Below are 16644 nucleotides of genomic sequence, written 5' to 3' on the forward strand. Positions count from 1 at the left end.
CAACATGGCTGGAGAGTTGGTTGTTGTATATAGTCTAAGTGTGGTTAATCTAATGAACATTTGTAAGGAGATGGCAGTTACTGTGAATTTACAGCAGATACACAGTGATTAGTAATAAACAGTCAGACAATGACTCTGACAATCTCATTCAATCTTGCAGATTGAATGCACCTTCTGCGGAAAGTGGTACCACACAGTGTGTGTGGACTTCCCTTGTGCAGAAGGCGACTACAAATGTTGTGGGTGCTAAATAAACAGAAAAAATTGATCCCTGTTGTCTTTGCTTACTGATTGTTTTTAGTGTTGACAATGCACATTGTTGGGATTGCATCTTTCAACATGTTTGTGGGTAGATTTGGATGTACCAGGGGTAAGTGCAGCCACTCAGCCTCTACTCAATGTGATCATAGCAGCAGGTGCAGATGTGTCACAAGTTAATCTAGTAGTAGGTAGGCTATGGTACTTGGCCACAGGTGGCAGCAGTGGACATACCTCTATTTGAGACTGCTCCAGCTGCTATGACATAGCAGCTATGTGATATTGGATCTGCTAAAAATTGAAGATCATATGCACGTTTTGGAAATTAAACCTTATAGTATGTTGAAAAACAGAAAAATGACATTGATTTTGTTGCAGGTAAATGTAAATCCACTCAGAACTGTCAAGAAACTGCAATAAAACAATAGCAACTTTATTTTCCATTAGATAAACATGTAGAACACAGACATACAACAGTTAAACTTTCCATAACTATTTTTAGGAACAATTATTAAAGGTTTTTCGTTCTTACAAGCACATTTCTTTTGAACTTGCCCAATGTTCTCAGTTTTCAATGTTCAACATTTTCAATTTTGTCCACATGATGGACAGAATGTAACTGTGTGCTTTCTGCAGATGTACTTCTTGCATTTCTCACAAAATGTTCTCGTTTTAAAACAGGAATCTTCCTAACTAAGATTTAAAACAAAAGATTTCTACGTCTCCTCCAGTCTCACAAACAGATGACAAACCAATCGACACACCTGAGTCACTGACTTTCTTCAATCCACTCACTCTCACTGGCTCTGTTTGTTACTAATCACTGTGTAACTGCTGTAAATTCACCATAACTGGCATCACCTTACAAATCTTCATTGGATTAACCACACTTATACAGACTGTATATAACTACCAACTCTCCAGCCATGTTGATGGATTGCCTATATTGGCTGGAAATATTCATTTCCAGAGAAAAGACACAGACAGAAGATGCTTACAGGATGTGATGTGACAACACCAATGAACTATTGATGTGTCATATTTGTCCAAGGCGTATTTCATTGTTATGGAAAAAGAGAATATTAAAATCATGATGACCAATTGGAGTGGTGATTTCTATGACTTTGTGTATATAATTTGGCATTTTGTACAAATGTAGGCCAATAATAAATATATGGTATGATTTCATTCATTTCAAAGGTTTATTTGCATGACGCACAAACACACAATTGAAAAGTACACATGTATTGTGCATGAAACGAATTCAAACGTGGTGCAGATGTGTGTCACAAGTTGATCTGGCTGTAGGCTGTGGCACTCGGCCAGAGGTGGCGCTGGTTGATTCGAGTCCATGTTAGTGCACACAAAGTAAACTGCACGCTTTAGTTTTGAGCATAAAGCGCTGAAACCGGAGAAATAAAAGCGTGCGAGGGGAGCGATAACGACGACAAGAGTCTCCCGATCATTTATTCTCGCTGTCCTGTGAACAACACCGGTGTGGTGTTAATTGTTTGCTGTTTTCGCGATCGTGTCGAGCATGAGGCTATCACCAGGTAAACTCGCGACATTTTTAAACATTTTGTTGTTCAATGGCATCAAGACTGACGGAGTGTGTTTAAGATAACCTCACAAGTGTCACGGATGACATATTTGGCGGTTTTTTTTGCTGTTTTGTCGGTAGCAGCTCCTGAAACGCAAGTCTGCCACACATCTGTTCGACCAACGCCAGTTGATCTAAACGCCAGTTGATCTGGAACACCGGCTACGAGCCAGTCACGAAACCTTCAAGTAACTGCCAGAGGTTTCCTTACTACGGTTCGGAGCCGCGAATCTGGCGCGGTAACACATCTGAGGCCATATTTGAACATGAATATCTCCCAAAAAACATGAAATTAGGTTAAAAGATGAAAAAAATATCATGCAGTCTTGTAAAGTCTCTATTTAAGTACACGCTAATATCAAACTTCATATTAAGAAGACAAGCAGTGACAGTTTATCAATAGTACATTGTGTTTCACAATATACAAAATACAAACAGAATATTTTTTTAACTTGAAATTTTTTGCCACAAAAATAAAAATGTTTATAAAGGTTATTATTTATACATAGGTTTTTACTTGAACTGTTTCACTGATTTAAAAAGGGAATGTCCACAATTTAGACTTTTTGAATGCAGGATGTTTTATTAAAGCAATTCTACAATTTATATCTATGATATTAGCAAATCTAATATTCAGAGGGCCAAAAACTTCAAGATCACAATACAACCAGGCAAAAATGATCAGCCAAAAATTATACATGGAATTTGTATAATCATTACATCGCATCCCTTACATTTTCTTATCCATATGCTGTACTTCATTGTACATTTATACTTGAACTGGATTTGTCATTAGCACATTTCTGTCCATGTAAAGGTTGAGCATTAAAATCAGCCCTCCCATTTATTATTCTGATGAGATTTATTCCTGATTGTATGCTGATTCAAATTAAGCATGTTCAACTATTAGCAAAATAACATATACTGTAGTTTTTGGACTACAAGGCGCTCCGGATTATAAGGCTCATTAAGCGAAACAAAACTGTCAAATAAGTATGTGTCTTAACAGGTGCCATTTTGGGCTCCTCATATACACACAATAATCCATGAGGCTCCTGACTATGGTAGCCGTAATGCTCAGACAGTCCTTAAAGCAGTGCGGCTTTGTAGCTTACCAAAGCGCCGTGTACCACATTAAATTGGTTCGAGGTCAGTAAGCACAAGCAGAATTCATACATAAGGCGCACTGCTGATTTTTGAGAAGATTAAAGGATTTTAAGTGTGAATTATAGTCTGAAAAAAGCACTAAGTTATGATGCTGTATTTATCAATCAAAGCATATGTAAATCATTTCTCTTATTTCACATCACGCCTGGCGATGGGCCAGAGGCTTTCACACCTTCATCTGTCTTACATTCTTCCCCAGCTAGTCTCACATACTGAGACTAATCTGACAAAGGTTGAAGGAGAATCAGACCAACACACACAAAAATCCAGGCATTAAAATAAAATCACTACCAAATCTGCATTTTCATCATTTTTATCAGGTTTCCTTTTGAGCACATTTTGATTAGAATTAAGCAAGATTAACTATTAGCAAAGCCACATACAGACATGCTCTGTTTGAACAAACTGTATCACATTACCCATAAAATGATCTCAATCTCTTTCACATAGGCAAAGGAAAAAAAAGATGTGACCTTAGATTTTGTCTGTTTAGATCATCTGACTCGCGGTTGTGCTCTGGTATGAGGATAATCTTCAGATTTGACTGGGAAGCTGCTGTGAGTCCTCACTTGTTTTTCTGCGGCAACAGAAATAACAACAACAAGAAACAACCACAGCAGCAACTATCAAACCAATTATCAGTCCAACAGATCCACCCTGTCCTCCTGATCGACCTGCAGGTGAGAAACAGGTGTGAGATGACGAGTGAAAAATCCATTTATCTTCCAGTGCAGAACATTAAGAAAAAAAACAACAACAAAAATGTTTAAAATGTGAATAAAGTGTTGCAATTTACACAGATTTGCACATCCACTAAAATAATAGTCAGTAAAATAATACACAGCTTTAGAATATTGTATACTAACTCCTGGAACTACAACACATGGCACACACATTAAATTTCTGTGTCTCTGTCACATCATGTTTACAGATCTGAGGTCCACACAAACTTGTGTCTCCTACACACATGTGTGTCTGTGTGTGAAGGACTGAACATCAAAGAAAAGAAGAAAAATGGGACCTCTCTCATCCATCAGTCATCATGTGGACATTTTTCTGACACACTTTGAAGCTGATGGACATTTTGTGTCTGCACTAAGTACGTTTTCAGCAGCTATGGCACCGGCAGGATTCACTTTCACAGACTCACAACCACCAGCTTCACCCCTCCCCTCCCCCTCCAGCTGTAGCCTTTAACATTGAGTTTCCCCACACGTGTTTACAGACGAGTTAGAGAGCAAGAGAAGAAGAGACTGATTCATAAATGTCTTTGTTTCTGCTCTAACCTTACCCAAACAATGCTGCTCTACAACTCTAGACTACCAGCCACAAAGACAACAGCTGGAGAAACATCTGTCTACCTCTGACATCCACCAGCTCATCCATACAACAAACACACATCAACAACCAGGAAGCAGCTTCACCTCTGATCACACACACACTCAACTCTACTCACTCACCTGGATCAACAATCAGTTTGATGATGCTGATGGACTTTACTGAGCGCGTTTCTTCCATGAGGACATGACACACGTATGTTCCAGCATCATTAAACGTCACATTCTTCAGAATCAAAGACACGTCTCCATCCTTCATTTGTCTGTCTCGCAGATCCACCCGGTTCTTAAAAGATGGATGCTGGTTGTCTGGAACAAAGTGACCATCCCGGTACAAAAAGACATTTTTTGTCTTTAGGTCAGCTCTGCTCCACATTACATGTTTGTTGTTGTTTGGAGCTCGACATGGCAGAGTGATGTTCTGTCCAGACTTAACTGGAATACTTGTTATTACTGAAAGAGGAAACAACACAGAGCAGAGAATTATTAAATGGGATGATGAAATTGGAAAGTTTTTCATTTTTCATGAGAAAGCTGCTCCGGCTCAGTTCCAGGTTGAGAGACGTGTTCACACTCGGCCGCTGTTGTTGAACCAACTCACAGAAATTTTGTTTAAGCAAACTTTCTGTGAGTCTGCATTTGTGCTTGAGTTGCCTAAGAGAATTTATATCGTCACAGCAAAAAGTAGATACATTCATTGATATTTGGAAAAACATGAAATATAAAAAATAGACTGCAAATTAATATGTTTGCTGTAAAGTAACATAAAAAAGTGAAGCTGTGAACATATGCACAGGTTCAATTGTTGTCAAGCAACAAATTGTTAAAAATACTGAAGAGAACCTGTGATTATTTCACAGATATGTAGAGTTTATGAAACTGTTGAAGTCTACCTTAATGCTCCAAATTTGATGAAAGCAGTGAAAATGACACTAAAAGAAGTGCATGTTTCATCAGCAGAAAAAAGTTGTAAAATAACTAAAAGGTTTTTTTTCCTGTTTTTGTTGTTTGTTTTGTTTTTTGTTTTTTGTTTTTCACCAAAAACAACATAAAATGTATTACATCCCGGAGCGTTATTACATAGTTATAACTGGAAACAGCTGCAATTACACTGCATCCGCAGTCATTAATGAGAAAATAAAAAATAAGCAGTGAAGCTAAAATTCTTAGTTTCTCCTCTGAAAGAAGAAAATCAAAGTAACTTAATGTAACCCAGACTGTACTGAAACATCACGATCATTATGATCTATCAGTTCTTTGGACATAAGTCCAGCTGGAAAAAATACACCTGTCCATCTCCAAAAGTTGAATCTGTTCATCTGGACGTAGCGTTTTGTGGGAGAAACGTTTCGTCACTCATCCAAGTGACTTCTTCAGTCTCAGCTGACTGCAGGTTTCCCCAAACCTTATAAACAGTACATTTGCATAATGACTGAATGAGGATGTACACATCCTGGACAGGCAAGAACGCTGGTTTGAGCGCGGAGTCAAGGAGGCCATTTACGTGAAAAGGGAAAGACCATCTCTGAATCGAGGAGGGGGCCTAAGGGTACATCTTTCGACATCTTACAATGCTGTGATTGCAGCCATTCCCCAACTCTCTGTGAATGGTACTCATGATCATTGATCAGTGTTCTTTGATCAGTGGGTTTTGGTCAGTGATTGTTGATCAATGGTCATGGGAATTTGCATAATTATGATTAAGGAACTGACCTCACAGCCCATTGTTCCTTCAGTGGGCTGGTTTCAGTCATTATGCAAATGTACTGTTTATAAGGTTTGGGGAAACCTGCAGTCAGCTGAGACTGAAGAAGTCACTTGGATGAGTGATGAAACGTTTCTCCCACAAAACGCTACGTCCAGATGAACAGATTCAACTTTTGGAGATTTACTTTCCTGGATGATTGAGAATGCATCTACACCTGTCCATGACTTTCTGTCACTAAGCTGATACTTTGGCTCATCCCAAAATACTTTAATTTTTTTTTTTTTTTGTATGTTTCACTACAGTGAGTTTTTTTTTAAAGTATTTCCTGAGTCCGACACATTTAGTGGATGAGGCCCTATATTTTCCTCCTCCTTTAAAATAACAGTCATTAAGTTTCTCAGGAGTCCTCATTGATCCTCTGACCTCGTGATATTTTTCACTGAGGTCATAAAAAAGAGGAGGTTAGAAAAAGGAGTTTTGTGGCGTTTTGGACTATTCAACCCAGTATCATGCCAAAATGTGAAATGGACACACGTGCAAAAGTTTAATGCTGCGTCCACAAGTTGCTTCACCAGCAGAGGGAGATAATACACTGAGCCGAGAAGTCGGTGGTGGACAGAAAAGTACATTTTTAAGGTTCTTATTCCTCACAAACAATTAAGCCAGCCAGCTTATATGTGTGTTAATGTTAATGTGTTTATAATCTCTGTTTAAATGTTTTCCTGTGGTTTCTTTAATGTTGGCTTGAAGTACAATGTCTCCCTTCGCTGTTATTGCAACTACTGAGTGCATGTATTTTTCACGTTTTGGAGAGGAAAAGTGTGAAAAGGACACTGTGGGCCAGTGTGTCTATTACACATTTTGGCATTTATTGGGCTGTAGTGTTGATGAAGATGCTTCAGTTTTGTGCTGAGAGGAAACAGAGTCACAGCAGCTCAGCAGATATCAAGAAAATATAAGAAGAAAAGGAACCGCCTGCAAAGTTTAGTTCAGAGGACAATCAAAGACAACCGACCCACTCGCAACGAGACAAATCATCTAGCAAATAAATAAGCAAGGAAGACCCAACATTGAGGAACAAATCCTTATTTCCTCCCAAAATAGCAGCAAATTGTTCATGAGGAATAACTCTAAACAATTCCCTGAACCACAAAGTAACAGTAGCAGGTTTATCCTTGGCCCAGTTAGTAAGAATACATTTCTGAGCCAGCAATAACAGTGTATCACAGAGGTTAGGTTGTAAATAAGTTAATGTTGTTAATGTGTTTTGGCAAACTAACAATAAAATATGTCCAGGGTGTTTTTGACCCAGTCCTTAAAAAAGTCGTCGATCATCCCTAACCCATTATTGTGCCACAGATCAACCAGACTGCAAGACATACCCAGAACAGAGTCTGTTTCTCAATAATCTCTCAATAGTCTCTATCCACCTGTTATGTATCTCCCTCAAACACTCATTGTATTATAAATGATTCAGTTATTCTTAATCTGTTTATCATTTCTGTTTTGTTACAAAGAACTAAACTCCGAAGTGAAGAAGGTGAAACAGACCAGGAGTCTTGGTTGTTCTGCTTGGAATAAGAATGTAACCACGTAACCTAACCAAACACTTTTACAAGAAACTTTCTGCACCATTACAAGTGCAGCTTTATAAATGTTTAATCACCATGTGGTAACATCTCTGGAGTAGGTGTCACTCATAGGGATCATGTGGAAGAAAAGTCCTTTGATCATGAATCACCCGTTTGTGATTGATCACGCGTTGCCAGCACAACCCCTTTCATACACACTCAACTCTACTCACTCACCTGGAGAAACACTCAGATTGATGGTGATGTATTTCCATGAATTCGTTTCTGCTATTTTAACACGGCACTTGTATGTTCCACTATCAGCAGTTGTCACATCCTTCAGAATCAAAGACGCGTCTCCATCCTTCATCTGTCTGTCCCGCAGAGCCACCCGGTTCTTGAAAGATGGATGCTGTTTTTGTGGAACAAATTGTCCATCCTGGTACAAAAAGACATTTTCATCTCCCAGGTCAGCTCTGCTCCACTCTACAGCTGTGATCTTATTTGTAACTCGACATGTCAGAGTGACGTCCTGTCCAGACTCAGCTGTGATGTTCTTCTGGCCTGAAAGAGGAAACAACACAGAGCAGAGAGGTTAAAGGTCAAAGTACAATTATAATCAGAATTATTTACTTTAAGTATGGTGTTTATTTCCTTTGACATTTGAGATTTTAGTAATTTTGGATGAAATTAACATTAACGTCTTAACATCCTCCAGGGGTACTATGAAGCATCATGTGGGTTTATTCAGGTAAATTCAGGGTTAACAGGATTTTCTTAACTTGGAAGGTGGTTCGCTTCTTATGGCAGTGCATCGCCATGGTAACTTGTGCTGCCAACACAACCCCTTTCACACACACACACTCAACTCTACTCACTCACCTGGAGGATCAACTCTCAGCTTGATGATAACGAGCAATTTCCATGTGCGTCTTTCTTCCATAAACACACGACACTCGTATGTTCCAGCGTCATTAATCGTCACATTCTTCAGAATCAAAGACACGTCTCCATCCTTCATCTGTCCGTCTCGCAGCAACACCCGGTTCTTAAAAGATGGATGCTGGTGATCTGGAACAAAGTGACCATCCTGGTACAAAAAGACATTTGCTGTCTTCAGGTCAGCTCTGCTCCATTTTACACGTTGATTGTTTTTTGGAGCTCGACATGGCAGAATGACGTTCTGTCCAGACTTAACTGGAATGGTTTTTATTACTGAAAGAGGAAACAACACAGAGCAGAGGGGTGTTTGTTGTTTATTTACTTTGATAGGTGAGCTTTCAGGGCCTTATGGTGGCATGATTGTTATCACTGTTGCCTCATGGAAAGGAGGTTCTTGGTTCAAATCCACCATCTGCATGGAGCCTTTCTCAGGGTACTCTGGCGTCCTACAAAAATATGCACTTAGTGGGGTTAGGTTAACTGGTGATTCTAGGGTGGTGTGAGTAGTTGTTTGTCTCTCTGTGTTAGGCCTGTAACAGACTGGCAACCAGCCCCTCACCCAGTGTTATCTCTGATAGGCTCCAGCTCCCCTTAACTTTGGCTTAGATAAGCAGAAAGAGATGGACAGAATACCTTTTGGTCATTTTCTGTTTAATTAATGTTAACCTCCTAACATCCACCATTAATGTTAACATCACCAGTGACCGACTCAGGGTGAATTTTAACCTCATGCTAAACAGTGTCACATTTTCTTGTCTTTTATTTCCAGCATGAGGGATGATGGGAAGATTTGCCGCACTAAAATCACTGAATGAAGCAACAACTGTGTGCAGATTTACAGAACACTCAGTGTTAACCTTCAAGTTACCGGGATAATTCAAAATGCTGCTTTGATACAACAACAAACAAACATCAACAACCAGGAAGCAGCTTCACCTCTGATATCACACACACACTCAACTCTACTCACTCACCTGGAGAAACACTCAGATTGATGGTGATGTATTTCCATGAATTCGTTTCTGCTATTTTCACACGGCACTTGTATGTTCCACTATCAGCAGTTGTCACATCCTTCAGAATCAAAGACACGTCTCCATCCTTCATCTGTCTGTCCCGCAGAGCCACCCGGTTCTTAAAAGATGGATGCTGTTTTTGTGGAACAAATTGTCCATCCTGGTACAAAAAGACAATTTCATCTCCCAGGTCAGCTCTGCTCCACTCTACAGCTGTGATCTTATTTGTAAGTCGACATGGCAGAATGACGTTGTCTCCAGTATCAGCTGTGATGTTCTTCTGGCCTGAAAGAGGAAACAACACAGAGCAGAGAGGTTAAAGGTCAAAGTACAATTATAATCAGAATTATTTACTTTAAGTATGGTGTTTATTTTCTTTTGACATTTGAGTGTTTTTGTCATTTTGAACTAATTAATTCTAACATCTTAACATCCTCCAGAGGTCTGTACTGTGAGGCAGCATTTGAGTTTATTCAGGTGAATTCATGGTTAATAGGGTTTTCTTAACTTGGAAGGTGGTTCACTCCTTATGGCAGTGCATCACCATGGTAACTTGATATGGTAACATAGTAACAGATTGGAGATAATCAGGTATGAAACATGTGACTGAAAATAGCATCACAATTCCTGGAAGATTCCTCAGAACTCTGTACGTGAACAGTAGGAGGGCCTGGTTTTCTGCACTGTGGCTGGAAAGCGTAGTTGTAAGACTGTACACCTTTGGAGCAGGAGTCACAAGTTCAAGTCTCACATGGGGCGGTATCCAGTAAGGGTCCTGTCTAGACCCCCCTGTGCTATATCAAGCCCTGAGATGGCATGGCCAAGTCTGCTGGGACGGAAGCATTTCACTGCATGTTGTTCTGCTTAAGATTGTGTATGTGATGTGTCACGGCTGGGGCAGCTGTCGTGTGGGGGAATGAATGAGGACCCATGATGCAGTGGAGATGTGAGTGGAGATTTATTTACAATAAAAATATTAAGGTGAGGGCAGAACTGAACATAAACCTAAACTGGGAAAAACTAACAAACAAACCTGAAATAAGGACAGCGGGAGATGTACAGAGATAGCAGATGATGAATGCTGGGCAAAGAGACGCAGAGAAACACAGACGACGCGACGAGGAGCACAGACAGAAATACACTATAAATACACACACTAGGTAATCAGGAAATAGCGCACAGGAGGGGACACAGCTGGAATTAATGGGCATAACGAGGCACAGACTTACAAAGTAAAACAGGAAACACACAGAGTGTTTTACCACACAAAACTCGGGGACCTGAACAGAGCACAGAGGGAAGACACAGGTAGGGATAATAAACACAACAACCAAACCCAAAGAACTAACACAAAACAGCAGAAACTGGAAAATAATAACAATAAACTCAAAACACTGGGTCAACGACCCAGGACCATGACATGATGAATTTTATTTGTTTTTAACAGCAACTAATGTATTTGTTTCCCTAACAAGTATCAGTGATAAATAGTAAATAATATAGAATTTTAGATGCAACTTTATTCTGTGATTTTCTAGTTTTATCCTCAGTTAGCAGCGAACACATTTACAACAGGTGGATTTATCTATAAGTATTAATATCTGATCCTAAAGAGGACACACTCACTGTGCTGACCTCATATTAAATTTTTACAAAGACTGAGTTTGAATCCAGTTTTGTATTTAATCTTGATCAGCACTTAATCTGTGTTGCATTTCACTGTTATATTTTTAATGTTGTTCATAGATTATCAATCACAATTTTATTATCACCTGACTGATTATCCTGATTGCCAATGTCAGTGTAAAATGAATTCAGACACACACTGGATGGCTTCCTAGTTCACAGCTCAGGTCATCAGTGACCAGTGTTGGGCAAGTTACTTTGAAAAAGTAATTAATTATAGTTACTAGTTACTTCTTCAAAAAAGTAACTGAGTTAGTAATTTAGTTACAAGATTCTAAAAGTAATTAATAAATAATTAAATGCAAATATAAATTGTCAATTTTAAAATCCTATGCACAAGTTTTGCAAACAACAAATTTATTTGCATCCATTTACCTTTTACCCTTTTTTAAATAACAATTTCAAACTATTTACAGAACAATCAGCTGTTCTTCAATAAGATGCCACACAAATTATTTGTGCCACTCCCAAAAAATCATTTCTGTCCACTATAAAGGAGAACATCACAGCCTGATACCTGCAGGTCTGACAGCAGCAGGTGTATCACTGCTGTTTCTACCTGGAGACAGCAGTCGCCTCATTGTTCTGACACACAACACAAAACTATCTACAACACTACACACTAACTACACGAGACAACACATTAACTACACACTCCAAATATGCTAAACGTCACAAATCTCTCACATCTCAAAACTCGCTCTCTCTTTTTTTCTGTTGTCTTTCTTTCTCTCTCTCTCTCGCCATCACTCCTAAAACTTCCAGTTTTGTTTTTTGCTCATAAGCAGAGAGTACTTGCTAGCACTGTCCGTAGAGACAAAGCACGAACAAACTCCAAAACACATGCAAACTCCAAAACGCGTACAAAATCCAAAACACTTGCAAACTCCAAAACACATGCAAACCCCAAAACACAACGGAAGTGCTCCAGGACGCTAGGGGCAGTGTTGAGCTCGATTTGCAAAATAAACGGCAAGTTTGTTGCAAATGTAAATGCAAATGCAAATCCGCTGAATTCTGAAAACTCTCCTTATCAATCTTGCACCTTCCTTGCTCGCGTACAAACGGACAGGACATGGCTGCGACAGACTTCCCAAATCCACCTTCGCTTTTATAGCCGTGGTCTCTCATCTTGATTACACGAAGTGTTTTACTATTACTACTCTAAAATATGAATTACATCTGAAATAATCAAATACATGAAATAGAATGATTAATAGTACATTTCCCTTTTTTTAGGAAATGACCTGTATGTATCTGTATGAAATCAATAAAAGAATCAAATACTGCATTATCTTTAGTTACATTGATAATATTTATTTATGGAGAAACAGTGGAGAAATATCGCTCTTGCTTTCATATAACTGCAGCGGACATACCTGAGTGGCCGCGATCTAATCCTGTTTACATAAAGTAAGCCTGCTCCCAAGCAGGTTTACACTTACGGATCTGTTGCTATGACAGCAAGTCCCGGATGAGCTTCGGAGAACCGAATGATCCAAGATCACGCGAAATCGTCAACAATCAGATCCGGCTAACTTACTTAGCGAGGTACGAAGAACGGACCCCAGGTGTCGTGGACTGAGATTGCCCAGCGGTGGGCAATCTCAGTCCACGAGGGCCGGTGTCCCTGCAGGTTTTAGATCTCACCTTGGGTCAACACACCTGAATCACATGATTAGTTCATTACCAGGCCTCTGGAGAACTTCAGGACATGTTGAGGAGCTAATTTAGCCATTTAAATCAGCTGTGTTGGTTCGAGGACACATCTAAAACCTGCAGGGACACTGGCCCTCGTGGACTGAGATTGCCAACCCCTGTGCTAGACAGTGATCATGATTACCGTCTGCGGGAGCGCGCAGCTGCTTAAAGCTGTAGTGTCCAGATTACTTACGTAGTCAGCTACTTCCGTGCAACTGATATAAGATGCAGTAAGCTGAACACAGCTTCAACCGTCTGTTTGTTGAAAAATAGTAACGGGCCGCATTTTCTTGTTAGTAACTGGAACCGCGTTGTAACGATAGGAATAGTAATTAGTTAGATTACTCGTTACTGAAAAAAGTAACGCCGTTAGTAACGCCATTATTCCCATCAATGCCAGTGACCCACTGAGGGGGAATTTTAGCGTCATGCTAAACATGCAAAGTGTCAGAAACTACAAGATGTTAGCTTCCACAGAACAACAACATGTGCTGATAATAAGTGAACATAATGTGTGAGAGAAAGCAGCCTCTCATTATAAGACACTGTGAGTCTCTGCATGCTGCCTTTATGGAGCTACAGCTGTTTGTATACACTGAACTAAAAGCTTTGTAGCTGTATACTGACTCCTGACACTACAACACATCACACTGACACACACATTACACTTCTTTGTGTCTGTGCTGCAAACTGCACCAACACACACAGACTCCACCCAGCTTTGTGTCGATTGCAACACTGAATGAATAAGAAACTAATTCTTAGAGAAATATTATCAGCATGTAAACCAGACTGAGACTCTTTATTTCAGAAATAAACTCAGTTTAGTTTCTAACAGTTAAATCTCACCTGCAGAGACGAACAGGACAAACATCAGCGTGGAGCAGAGTGATGCAGTTACAGCAGACATTTCCGTGTTCTCTGTTTCTGCTGATCTGACTCTTAGTTTGTTCTAAATGTCTGAGTCTGTTGGTGTTTTCACTGAATAACTGAACCTGAGTTTATATTAAACCTCTTTGTCTCTGTGCTGCACCGCTGACCAGCACACACATACTCCACCCAGCTTTGTGTCGATCGCAACACTGAATGAATCAGAAACTAATTCTTAGAGAAATATTATCAGCATGTAAACCAGACTGAGACTCTTTATCTCAGAAATAAACTCAGTTTAGTTTCTAACAGTTAAATCTCACCTGCAGAGACGAACACGACAAACATCAGCGTGGAGCAGAGTGACGCAGTTACAGCAGACATGTCCGTGTTCTCTGTTTCTGCTGATCTGACTCTTAGTTTGTTCTAAATGTCTGAGTCTGTTGGTATTTTCACTCAATAACTGAACCTGAGTTTAAACCTGAACACATCAGATTAAATTTAAGGTTGTCTCACTTTGACATTCTGTTTTTACAGACGCCTCTTAGATATGTGCATCTAACAAAACCATTTAACCCACAAGACCACATTCGCAAAGTCACAGACGTATTACAGTAACAGGAAATGATCTTGTTTCAAAGAAAACAGGTCAATGTGTAAAGACAACCTTCCACTCTGTCTGTCAGTGAATTGAGCTAAATAAAAGTCAAGATAAAAGTCAAAGGTCATGACCTCCTGTACGGCTGTTCTGGAGAACTTTGTCCACACTGTTAGACTTTTCATCGCCACTTTACGGTAACATACTGGCGTCACTGTTGCCAGCGTCATACCGTGACGCCGTGTTACGGTAGCTTACCGTTCTGCAGGATGATACCGTTTTTTGCTGTTGTGGTATAATACTCTTGGGCAAATTATGGTAACGCACCGTAGCTTTTTTTTACGGTATCTCACTGGCGTCAGAGATACCATTATGTCGTTATGTCGTAAATTACGTCAACAAAGTAACATCATACTGCGATTAAGAAATTGGTATACTACCGTTTATTCACGGTATGTCACTGTAAGCCCGCTGCAAGGTAATAAACTGCAATATATTAACCAGTAACTTACCGTTATCAGTACCAAAAATATTCATCTCTGCTAGAGGATACCGTGTCCCAACAGGCGGTCATTTACTGTTTAACAAGTCGTAATTTACCGTAATTTCAGTTAACAGTAACATACTGTAAGAGACTGGAGGGTTCCAAAAAAACTGGATGGATGGATGGATGGATGGATAGATAGATACACACACACACACACACACACACACACACACACACACACACACACACACACACACACACACACAATAATTCATGTGCTTTACACCACTTTTTATTTCAGTTCTGATTTTCCTCTGCAGAAATACACATTTCCAAAATCAAAAACTGAAAAGAACTGAAAACATATTTTCATTGAGAAAGCACTTGTTTTTACTAAACCATGTAATCCATTATTTTCTCAGATGGTTGTACAAACAATAACGATATTATGTCATATCCATATCATGGCAGACAACATATGCTCAAGTGTTGGGTTTTCTTAGTTATATTTTGTAGGGTCTTAAACCTACACTGTGAAGTGCCTTGGCATTCATTTTTGTTGGCACCATACAAATAAACCGAATTGCAATGAATATAATATCAAGCCCCACACTTCTGCCTTTATATACACTTTGTCCAAAATACTGGCTCACACCACCAAATCAATGCACAAAGCAGGGTCCACAAGGACATGGATGAGCGTGTGTGGTGTGAAGGAACTTGACTGACCTGCACTGAACCCTGATCTTGCTTTGTGGGCTGAGTTCATTGATTTGTAGGGTGAGCCAATACATGTGACAATTAAAGTGTAAGTAGCTGAAATAATTTTTAACAAACGGGTAAAAGAAGGAAAAAAAATCAACACTGTTGCACTCAAAAAACCTGTTGGACAGAGACAGCGTCTTGCAGGATGGCAAGAGAGCTTGTCTTCGTTGTTGCTCATCTTGTGTAAATGTCCAGAAAGCATGGGTCATGGATCATCTGTGGAGACACAGGTAACAACACATTGGTCACTTAAATTACACAAGAAATTCACTAAAAATGGCAAAAACAGTTACCTAATTTGAAGTTCTCCACTCAAATTCAGTAAGCCACTGGAGGAAAGTTGTGACATGAGGGTTAATGTGAACAACCTTTCGCTTCACAGTGGTCCCAGTCTTTCTGCTTGTCCCAACCTTGGAGGTACATTTTGTTCCCTCTTCAGGGTTTATCCTTACAAAAAACCTTGCACACGCTGACTCCTGGTATTCCAGGTTCAATACATAGAATGAACCAAAGAAGACTGACATTGCATCAGCAAAGATGTTCTCTTTGTCCAGCTCAACAATTACACGCCCCTCTGCACTCACCATCCAGCAGGTGGCGGTCATTAAATTTTGTCCTGTACGTATAGGGGCAACATGTTGTCATTATGCAACACAAAATAATTTCAATACTTCACTTCTTCACACTGTCTAGATAATCATAAAGCAAATAGCTATGCACAGTTAATTATTAATGGCCTTATGTACATAAGTCCGTTTTAACATATTATAATTGTACATAATTGGGAATTATTCTGCACATTTAAACACACCTAACAAAGAGTCAGCCCAATTAAATTACCGGAGATGAATCAACTGTATGGTTATTTTGGAGTTTATAGTTTGTGCTGCTGTTAAACTTTACAGTATTGACTTCAGTATTTTTGCTGTTGGTGTAGC

The 16644-nt window shown here is 39.5% G+C and overlaps 1 protein-coding gene across 1 annotated transcript; it reads right to left on the bottom strand.

Moving 5' to 3' along the window:
• Positions 1 to 2465: 2465 nt before the first annotated feature.
• Positions 2466 to 14356, bottom strand: LOC120437733 (carcinoembryonic antigen-related cell adhesion molecule 8-like). The gene is made up of 6 exons (XM_039608280.1): positions 14180 to 14356; positions 9558 to 9884; positions 8524 to 8856; positions 7879 to 8205; positions 4486 to 4815; positions 2466 to 3699 (listed from the first exon to the last, which is right to left on the bottom strand). Exons 1-6 carry the CDS (start codon positions 14238 to 14240, stop codon positions 3560 to 3562), a joined length of 1518 nt encoding a protein of 505 aa, XP_039464214.1. The 5' UTR covers positions 14241 to 14356; the 3' UTR covers positions 2466 to 3559.
• Positions 14357 to 16644: the final 2288 nt, after the last annotated feature.

This window comes from Oreochromis aureus, linkage group 3 (assembly GCF_013358895.1).
Source record: "Oreochromis aureus strain Israel breed Guangdong linkage group 3, ZZ_aureus, whole genome shotgun sequence".
NCBI lineage: Eukaryota > Metazoa > Chordata > Actinopteri > Cichliformes > Cichlidae > Oreochromis > Oreochromis aureus.

Excerpts from the sequence above, each read along its gene's own strand:
- LOC120437733 (XM_039608280.1), bottom strand. The coding sequence starts at position 14,240 with ATGTCTGCTGTAACTGCGTCACTCTGCTCCACGCTGATGTTTGTCGTG. Across the intron at positions 8,857-9,557 it reads CAATCTGAGTGTTTCTCCAG|TAATAAAAACCATTCCAGTT; the intron begins GTGAGTGAGTAG and ends TTCCTCTTTCAG. Across the intron at positions 8,206-8,523 it reads GCTGAGAGTTGATCCTCCAG|GCCAGAAGAACATCACAGCT; the intron begins GTGAGTGAGTAG and ends TTCCTCTTTCAG.